The 11,231-nt window shown below is 34.5% G+C and overlaps 1 protein-coding gene across 1 annotated transcript; it reads left to right on the top strand.

The window, feature by feature from the left end:
* The first annotated feature begins 9,126 nt into the window (after positions 1-9,126).
* Positions 9,127-11,231, top strand: LOC127093787 (uncharacterized). Its single transcript, XM_051032689.1, has 2 exons — positions 9,127-10,065; positions 10,143-11,231. Exons 1-2 carry the CDS (start codon positions 9,127-9,129, stop codon positions 11,229-11,231), a joined length of 2,028 nt encoding a protein of 675 aa, XP_050888646.1.

The following is an 11,231-nucleotide window of genomic DNA, read 5'->3' as shown; positions in this document are numbered from 1 at the left end:
TCCACTCTTGAAGTTAACTGAATCAATCTTGATGAACAAAAATCAATTTATCTAATTGATCACGCCTTATGTTTTGCATCCTTTACTCAGATGAAACAACCATTCATTGGTTGCAAGATGATTCTACATTACACAGAGAATTAAAAAAGAAAATAATACAATTGAAAGTGAGAGAAAATAAATTTTGGAGGAAAAAGAAGAATGAATATTATTGTGCAAATTGCACTCAATGTGTTTGTTACAATGTGGGTTAATCACCACTGTGATTTCTGAAACTACACAATACAACTACAAAACTGAATGAACCATTACAATTAAAATAGAGCTTATTTCTATTTATAGATGAGATTACTTGCACTACAAGTAATCACAAAATAACCAACTCAGCTAAAAATAAGCTAAGTTAACTATTTCTATTATGTCGACTCCTTCGACAACTGCATGCTTCGACTGCATGCTTTGACAGACTATATTTGACTTTCTGTCAAATACAAGAAATACAGACTCTGCTCGATACAAACTAATTTCTACACCCGTCGAATACAAACACAATATTTCGACTTTGACACTTAGAATTATATATTTAACACACCATCTAATTCATTGTATCTAAGTTATCTACATTCATCATTATTCTTAATCTCTTGAACAATTCGACCTGCACAACCTTCGTCATTATATCTACAATCTGATACTCTAATCTAGAATTTCCAGACTCAGCATTCCATTTGCTACTTTCTCTCTCAGGTAATAGAACCTCATTTTGATGTATTTGCTTCTTCCGTGTGCTATCGGATTCTTCGCCTGATTTATAGCTGACATGTTGTTGATCTTCATGGTCATTGCTCAATGATTCTTCCCTGTAATTTCTTCGACTAGATTCATCATCCATGTTGCTTGACATGGACATAAAGAAGCTTATATGTATTTAACCTCACACGATGATAAAGCTATCATTTGTTCCTTTCTTGAACTCCATGTGATTAGCGCACCACCCAACATGAACACATATCCTACTGTTGATTTTCTATCTTCAGCATCACCACACCAACTAGAGTCAGTGTAACCCACAAGTTTTCATTCGTTCCCTTCATCGACTGAGGGAAATAAAATATCATAGTCAAGTGTTCCTTTGAGATGCCTTAGTATCTTATTGGTGGCTGCAAGATGAGATACCTTTGGCTTCTGCATGAATCTATTGACCATGCCTGCACAATAGGCTAAATCTTCCCTTGTGTGACAAAGGTATCGAAGTGATCCAATGATTCTTTTGTACTGTGTTGAATTGACATCATCTTCACCTGAGTCTTTCGATAGTTGCAATCTGGGCTCAGCTGGATTCAAAGTTGGGTTGCAATATTGCATCCCAAATCTCTTGAGTACTTCGCCTGCATATATTCTTTGGTGCATCATCAAGCCTTTACTACTCTTGCAGAATTTGATACCAAGGATGTGTGAGATATTTCCCAAGTATAACACTTGAAACTCCTTACTTAAGTCATGTTTGAATTCTTCGATCTCCTTCTTACAACTGCTTGTTATCAACAGGTCATCGACATAGAGACACGGTATAAGCAGCCCAATCACGCTTCTCCTGACATGCACACCATGCTCTGTCGAACACTTCTCAAACTCTTTCAATTTTAGAAATCTGTCTATTTTCTTGTTCCATGCTCTTGGAGCTTGTTTCAGTCCATACAGGGCTTTATGCAACATGTATACTTTCCTTTCTTAGTCATGTTTCACAAACCCAGCTGGTTGTGTTACATACATCTCTTCGTCTATAGGATCATTCAAGAATGCACAGTTCACGTTCATCTGACAATCAACCAGTTATGCATATTGGCTAGACCAACAACCAACTTGATTCTTTCAATTCTAGATACTAGTGCAAATACTGCATCATAGTCAATTCCTTCTTTCTGAAGATACCCTTTTGTTACAAGTCTTGTTGTGTCGAGTTACTTCATATTTTGGGTTCAACTTTAATTTGTATACCCATTTCACATAAATTGCCTTCTTCCCTTTTGGTAATTTGACTAGTGACCAGGTATCATTATCTTCTATGGATTTTATCTCATCCACCATAGCTTTCATCCACCTTAAGTCTTTCAATGCTTCAGCTGCATTGACTGACTCGGTATCTACATATAAGGAATATTGTACTAACACACCTTCGTCATCAACCACATCATTTGATGTTATTACACAGCATGAAATCTTACAAGCATGTTTCTGGTTCTCTGAGGTCTACTTGTGCTAGCTTGACCTTCGACAACTTCTTATCTAACTTCTCTAACAACTTATCGAACATCTCTAACGGCTTCACTAGTTGGTTCATCACACGGGATTCTTTTTGAATCCTTCTTGATGTTTTTAGTCTAATCCCACTCCTTAAGCTCATCTAAGATCACATCCCTGATGATCAAGACTTGCTTATTCACTGGGTTAATAGTTTGTATCCGCCAGTCGAATGATATCCCACCAAGATCATCTGACTCGACTTATCATTTGACTTTCTTCTCAGCTGGTCTGGAAGATGTCTATATGTTATGGATCCAAATACCTTCAAATGACTTAAACTAGGTTTGACACCAGGCAAATATTCTTCGGGTGTGATACCTTCAAGCCTCTTCATCGGGCATTTGTTTAGTATGTATGTTATAGTCAACACAACCTCGCCTCATAGCTCATTTGGTAGATGTTTCCCTTTTAACATACTTCTCATCATATTCATAATGGTTATGTTCTTTCTTTCAGTAATACCATTTTTTTAGGAGTGTATGATGGCACCACCTCATGCACAATTCCTTCTTTTGTACATAGTATGTCGAAATCTTTTGACACATACTCTCCACCTCTATATGTCCTCAAAACCATAATCTTGTGACCACTTTTTCTTTTGACCATTACTTTGAATATGGTGAAAACATCAATCACATCACCTTTCTTCTTGATTATGTAGGTCCTCAGCTTTCTGCTATAATTATCAATAAATGTAACATAATACTTGTTACCTCGAAGTGAATCTACTTGGAGAGGACCACACACGTATGAGTATATTATCTCAAGAGTGGATTTTGACTTGCTTCTTGCATCTTTGCTGAAGATATTCTTATGTTTCTTTGCTTGAACACATTCTTCACATACTTCTTCTAGAATATGGATTTTTAGTAGGCCTGAAACCATGTTTCTTCCTCTTCAAGTTACTATTGTCATTGAAATTCAAATGATCAAATCTATAATACCATAACCATTCGTCTCTGCTAGCTGCAACCGCCTGCACTTGTGTTTCAACACATCAAGTTCAATTTTGAAGGTTCTATTCTGAGACATAGGAGCCTTCAAGATTAACTTGTTACTTAAGTCGATAACTCTTATCCTTCTATCTTCGATCAATAATTTGTATTTCCTCTTAATCAGTTGACCTATACTTAGCAGATTACTCTTCATGTCAGGTATGTACAACACATTGGAAATTACTGATTGTTTACAATCCTTTCTCCTGATCAGAACATCACCAATACCTTCAGTAGATATGGTATTATTGTTTTCAAATTTTACCTTGTTCTTCGATGAGGAATTGATGTTGATAAACCAGTATTTTCTTCCAGTCATGTGCGACGAACAACCTGAGTCGAGATACCATTGATCTTTGAATCTTTCTTCTTCTTTTGTTGTGACCATTAGCATCACCTCACCTTCTTCAAGCTTTGCATCATTTTATTGATCTTTCTTGCCTCCTCAACATTGACTAGCATAATAGCCATATTTTTTATAGTTATAACACTGAATATGACTTTTATCAGGTTTTCTTCCATCGTCTATTCCTCTACTTGCACCACCACCTATGTGATTTCCTTGGTTAGAAGATTGTATTTGATTTCCTATGTGATTTCTACCATTCTGTTTTCCTTTGTCTTTCTTAGTTGACTGAGCTTGCAAGGCCACACCATTCTTCGACTTGCTTGCAGTTCTTCAGTCATTCTTTGTTCGTGAGATTCAAGAGTCCCTTGAAGATCTTCTTTTGTAATACTTGAAAAATCCTTCGATTCTTTTATGGCTACTACCACATGATCGAACTTTGGATGCAAGGACCTCAAAATCTTTGACATTACAGATTTTGGTGTCAACACTTCTCCACACATTTTGATTTGATTCACCAGTCTTGTTACTCTAGTGAAGAAATCAGTCATGTTTTCATTGTCTTCCATCTGAAGTAATTCATACATCCTTTTGTGAGTTTGTAACCTCACCTTTTTCACTTTCTGAACGCCTCCAAATGATTTTTCCCGGATGTTCCATGCTTCCTTTGTTGAATCTACATCACCAACTTTTTCAAAGTTGTCTGGATCAGCGCATTGATGGATTAAAAAGAGAGCCTTGTGATCCTTTTTCTTCAAATCTTTGTGTGCAACCTTCTGTTCATTTGTAGCATTCTCTCTAATTGGTGTTACATCATTCTTCACAAGATCTCAAAGATCTTGATAACAGGAAACAACCTCCATCTGGTTACACAAATTTTCATAGTTCTTACCATTCAAGATTGGAAGATTCGCTGGAAAATATCCGTTCAGATGATTCGTCGATTCAATGTGTCCCGAAGATCACACAGTCAGTGCTCTAGATACTAGATGTTAGGAAAACTCCAATCTTGAAGTTAATCGAATCAATATTGATGAACAAGAATTAATTTATCTGATTGGTCACGCCTTTTGTTCTTCACTCTTTACTCAGGTGAAACAACCACTTCTTGGTTGTAAGATGATTCTACATTACACAGAGAATTAAAGAAGAAAATAATGCAATTGAAAGTGAGAGAAAAGAAATTATAGAGGAAGAAGAATGAATGAATATTGTTGTGCAAACTGCACTCAATGTGTTTGTTACAATGTGTGTTAATCACCATTGTGATTTTTGAAACTACACAATACACTCCAAATAATCACAAAATAACTAACTCAACTAAAACTAAGTTAAGTTAACTATTTTGACTTTGTCGACTTCTTCGACAACTGCATGCTTCGACAGATTGTATTTGATTTTTTGTCAAATATATAAAATACAGACTTTATTCGATACAAATTAATTTTGACATCTATAAAAAACAAACACTTTATTTCGACTTCGATACAAAGAATTACATATTTAATCGAAACAACAATTAATGATGATGATGAATACTAGAGAAATTCAAAAAAAAAACTATTAAATTAAATAAATATTATTATTTTATTGAGTGAAAAATATAATTTATGATTTTAAGTTTATTATTATATCATTTTAAAAATACTAGGTAAAAAGGACAACTTAGTATGGTGAGCAAAAATTTATTTGCCCGTGTTAAAGACCACCTTGATCTCCACCATGTTATCAAAACTATAGATTCCAATTGCCTAGGCTCAAGGCCAAACTATAGATTCCAATTGCCCTGGCTAAAGGCCACCATGATCTCCACTATGTTCTCAAAACTATAGATTCCAAACGACTTGAAAGATTGATCTATATATTGTGCATAAAAAATTAATTGATGAAAAAACTTATGTACAAATGTAGCTATACTTTTTCTCAAACAATGAATATTCCATAAAAGTGACATTATACATAGGTGCTTGGAATGTAACTAACTCTTAGAGTCCAGGTCAAGTCTACAAATTTTTATTTTTATATGTGCAACTTGCTCAAAAGTAGCCTAAGAAAAATGATGGCTTTAGCACTCCATTCCAATATTGTGCCACTTTATCATCATTTTCTCCAACTAAATCAGGTTTTATTATATGTTGACAAAAAAATCACGTTTTATATAGCAGTGGCGCATTTCAAGTTTCAAGTGAGGCTTCTGAAAAATGGATGACTCGAGGAAAGTCCCCTCCAATACTTAGGTCTGTTTGAATCAATTCTTAAAAATTGTTTTTTAATTTTTAAAAAGTTAAAGTTAAAGAACTTGTTTGATAAACTCTTTTTAAAATATTAGTTTTGAAAACTAATTTTGTTTTTCAGTTTTAAAAACTAAAAGATAGAAAATTTATAAAAGCTGTTTCAATTTTCACTTTCAGTTTCTTGTTTGGAAAATCCACAAAATGAAAACACGCGGAAAACAATCGGTTTTCATTAATGGCACTTTGGTAATTTTTTGATTTGTTATTTATAGTGTCATAATGATTGATGATTAGGAGGTTTTGTTTTTTTCGGTAGTATATTGCATAATGAAATTATAACTAATAAATATAAGACCTCTATTATTTTATTTTATTAAAGGTTATTATTTTATTTTTATCCATGCAAATTCTCTTTTCTAATCTAAAGAGTCAAAATGCTAATCACTTCTCATTAATATATATATATATATATATATATATATATATATATATATATATATATATATATATATATATATATATATATATATATAATTTTTAATGTATACTCTAAAAATATTTTAAACATACATCCAACTAAATTACATTAAATAAATATATAAATAATTAATTTTATAAAATAATATCACCCTTTATTTTAATTCAATTAACTTTTTTACACATTAAATACATACAAATTATATATGTATGGAGCTTTGAGATATAAAATTTATTTGCACATAAAAAATAACTTTTAAAAGCAAATTAATTGCTAAAAACGTAATTAAAAATATCAATAGAAAATGTACTGATAAAAATATTTTACTAGAATAAAAATGTATCAATAGAAAAAATTCTATAAGAATGTGCTAAGGATAAGAGTCTACATCACATAATAAGATAAACACTTTTAACATGGACTAACACGTCCGGAGTTGTGAGAAGAACGAGAAGGTGTTTGAGAGGAGTAATTCGCTGACGATTGATTCTCAAATGAAGAATCAGTGGTTGAATGAAGATTGAACATGTGTTCTTGTTGAAGAATCAGATTGAACGCATTGTCTAGGGTTGGAAGTGGAGACATCAGCATAATCTGCGAACGAACATGAGAGTATTGATCACCAAGACCTTTCAAGAACTTGATTACCTTGTCTTGCTCCTTGAATTTGCGTAGATCTGCAGCAGCACCACAAGAACACGATATAACACAAGTACAATCACGAATTGGGCAAAAATTTTCGATTTCTTCCCAAAGTGTCATTAATTTGGTGAAATACGAAGAGATGTCAAGAGTTCCTTGTTGAAGACGAGCTACTTCCTCTTGAATATCAGCAATGCGAAAAATATCACCCTGAGAGAACCGATTCTCTAAACTTTTCCATACAAGAGAAGCACGATCATACTAGAGGAGAGATTTCGCAATATCTTCAGAGATGGAACATTGAAGCCATGAGAGGACGAGGTTGTTACATCGAAGCCAGGGTTCATAGAGAGGGTCAGAGATAGGAGGAGGAGAAAGAGTGCCATCAACAAATTTTACCTTGTTCTTGGAGATAAGAGTCACCTTCATCGATCTGCACCAGATTTGATAATTCTTGTTATCAAGCACAGGTTGAACGAGAATAAGAGATGGATTCTCATTCGGATGCATATAATATGGATTGGAGGGATTGATAGCAAAATCAGAGTAAGAAATCACCATTGTTGAGGTGATTCAGCAAGAAAGGAAATTGAATAACGAGAAGAAAAAAAAAAGGAAGAAGATGAATTGCGAAAAAAAAGGTTTCAAACTGATACCATGTTAACTTTGGAATATCATAGGAGAGAAATTCATTAAAGAAAGTATATTCCTTATAAAAACCTAATTACAATATACAAGTGTAATTAATATATATAGTAAACTAGGGAACTAACTAACTCCTACTTTAGCTCCTAACTTAGCTCCTAATTCAGTTACAACTATGATTAGTTAAGATTAAATAGAGTTATTATTTACATCACTATTTTCATCATGTAATAATTATTAAAAATATCAATTCATAAATTCATATTCAATAAAGAACAGTTGATATATACTTCGAATATTGACATATTATCGTACTTAACAAAATATTTTGTGTGAACAAGTTATTACTCAACTCCAAAAAAAAATTATATATTTAAAAAAAATTATCTCGACTTTATTTAATAATAAAATTATACATTTGTATATTTAATTATAAGTCATTAAAAAAAATTTAAGGGTTAAATACACTTTTCCCCCCTGTAATGTTAGCGAGTTTAGGATTACCCCCCTGTAAAAATATTTTTTGTAAACCCCCCCTTATGTTATGTAGATTCCTTCATAGAACCCCCTAATATCCAGGTGGCATGGAATCTAATAAGAGGTCCTACACCTGGCATATTTTTAATTTTGTTAAAGTGATTATGTGTCATTTTACACTTTTTAATTTCAAATACCCCCTTAGAAAATTAGGGTTCTGAACATAGCAGGGAAGACGAAGACGAAATTTCCAGGGGAAGACGAAGACGAAGAAGAAGAATGCAGGGAACGAAGCAAACGAGAAAGACGACCGCAGTGAAGACGAAGATGAAGACAACCTCAGCGAATACGAAGAAGCGATCCAGCTCAGTGAAGACGAGCTCAGTGAAGTGTCCAAAGTCCGAGGTTAGTAAAAATTTGAAGTTCATCAATGTCGTAGGGTAAAATTTTGAAATCAACAATCTTTGACATGTGGGTATAATATATTGACAGGATTCACAGCACTTTAGTGTTACACTCCACCATGGGGGTGAATTTTACAGGGTTTTTGAAGAAGAAATTATATACAGAGGGGGTACGGATACGACAGTTAATGGGATACATGTTTCAAATTGGAACATGGATAACATTGAGAAGTTGTTGAGTAGGTTAGGGTATAAGGCTGATTGTGTTAGGGTATGGACAAAAGTTTTAGAAATTCAAGATGGTTTTTTTCTGATTAGGAAAGATGATGATGCTGTTGATGATTTTGCTCTATACTTTAGTGCAATGAATGTGAAAGGAGATTTGTATGTTGAACATAGTACTGGGAACATGGACCCTGCTGATAGGGAACCTAAATGTGTGAATGATGATGACCACCCCCCTGATAATGGAATTGTTCCATTAGATGAGGAGAAGGTAGAGGGGTTAGATGATAGTGAAGATGAAAGAGCTACTGCTTACTTTGATGGTTTTTAAGGAATAGATGTTACTAAGCCTATTAGGGAGGAGCCCAATAACAGTATGGAGGAGCCCAATAAGAGTATGGATTCAGATGATGTATACTATAGTGATGAGTTGAATAGTTCTGACCCAGATGATTCTTGTGATGAAGAAAGGCCCAAGTATGCTAGGTTTAGGAAAGAGCATCTAAACAAAGACTTTATATTCAAGTGGGGTATGGAATTCAACACACTTGATGACTTTAGGGCAGCTATCCGTGAGTGGTCAGTGCTTAATGGGAGGGAAATTTCTTTTGTGAAAAATGAGGGAGATAGGGTAAGGGTGGTGTGTAAGCATAAATGTGGGTTTTTAGTCTTATGCTCTAAGGTGGGCCACAAGGAGACTTTTGCTATAAAAACACTTGTACATAAGCACACATGTGCTAGGGTTTTGAACAACAAGTCTGCTAGCTCAAAGTGGGTGGCCAAGCATGTGGTAAAGAGGATGCAAACTTCTGATACAGTCAGGATAAGAGACATCATCCAAGATATGAGGCAAACATATTCTGTGGGTATTACTGTTGCAAAAGCATGGAGGGCTAAGCTAATTGCCAAGAAGATAATTGAAGGTGATGCTGACAATCAGTATGCTTCCATATGGAGGTATGCAGAAGAACTAAGAAGGGTAAACCATGGCAACACTGTGAAGATAAATGTAGAAAGACCTAGTCCATCCATACAACCAAGGTTTGGGTCATTTTATTTCTGTTTTGATGGCTGTAAGAAAGGCTTTATTCATGGATGCAGACCATTTGTGGGGGTTGATGGATGTCACTTAAAGACCAAGTATGGTGGACAGTTACTTATTGCTGTAGGCAGGGATGCTAATGATCAATACTTCCCTTTGGCATTTGGTGTGGTTGAAAATGAAACAAAGGAGAGTTGGAGATGGTTTATACAACTACTAATGGAGGACATTGGTCAGGATAGAAGATATGTATTTATCTCTGATCAACAGAAGGTATGTATTTAACTCTATCTTTCTGTTGCAAATTATTCTATTCTCTAAATGTTGAAAAAATTTCTATTTTGTATCAGGGACTTGTGGCTGTATTTGAAGAATTGTCTGATACTATTGAGCATAGATTATGTCTTAGGCACTTGTATGCTAATTTCAAGAAAAGGTTTGGTGGAGGAGCCCTTATTAGAGATTTAATGATGGGAGCTGCTAAAGCCACATACTATCAGGCATGGGTCCAAAAGATGAATGAATTGAAGAATGCAGATCCCAATGCTTGGACTTGGTTGATGGCTGTTCCTACCAAAAGCTGGTGTAAGCATGCCTTTTCTTTTTACCCTAAATGTGATACATTGATGAATAATATCTCAGAGTCTTTTAATGCTACCATTCTAGCTGCTAGGGACAAACCTATACTCACAATGTGTGAGTGGATAAGAAAATATCTGATGAATAGGTTATCCACCTCTGCAAGTAAACTAGAAAATTGGCCACATAAGGTGATGCCAATACCTAGGAGAAGGTTAGATAATGAGGTGTTCAATAGTGGTCATTGGTTGCCAACATGGTCAATTGCTGAGACTTTTCAGGTTACACATAGTTACAACACACATGAATTTATTGTTGACATTGCTAAAAGGTCATGTAGTTGTAATTTTTGGGAATTAGTAGGAATTCCATGTAGGCATGCTGTAGCTGCTCTGAGTTATAGAAAGCAAAACCCTGATGAATTTGTTGATGCTTGTTACACAAGAGAAAAGTTTGCACTATGTTATGGATTTTCAGTAAGTCCAATCAATGGTCAAGATATGTGGCCAGAAGTTGAGATGGAACCACCTCTACCATCTGCATATAAAAATGGTCCTGGTAGACCTAAGAAGATTAGGATAAGAGAAAGTGGAGAGGATGGTGCAAGGAAGAGAAGATCTGGTGTTGCATATAAGTGCACCAAATGTGATAATTTTGGTCACAATGCTATGACTTGTAAGGCTACCACTCAGGATCCCAATGCACTTAAAAGAAAGGTAATTCATTGTGATATACATTTTGTCTTACATTCTACATTCTGTCTTACATTCTTCATTATGATATGCATTGTGATGACAACCATACATTGTGTCTTACATTGTAGAGAAAACCTAAAAAGGACATGTGCCAACTGCAACTGA

This window comes from Lathyrus oleraceus, chromosome 6, assembly GCF_024323335.1.
Source record: "Lathyrus oleraceus cultivar Zhongwan6 chromosome 6, CAAS_Psat_ZW6_1.0, whole genome shotgun sequence".
NCBI classification, from domain to species: Eukaryota; Viridiplantae; Streptophyta; class Magnoliopsida; order Fabales; family Fabaceae; genus Lathyrus; species Lathyrus oleraceus.
The sequence above is the reverse complement of the archived record's forward strand: the minus strand, read 5'-3'. Positions and strand labels throughout refer to the sequence as shown.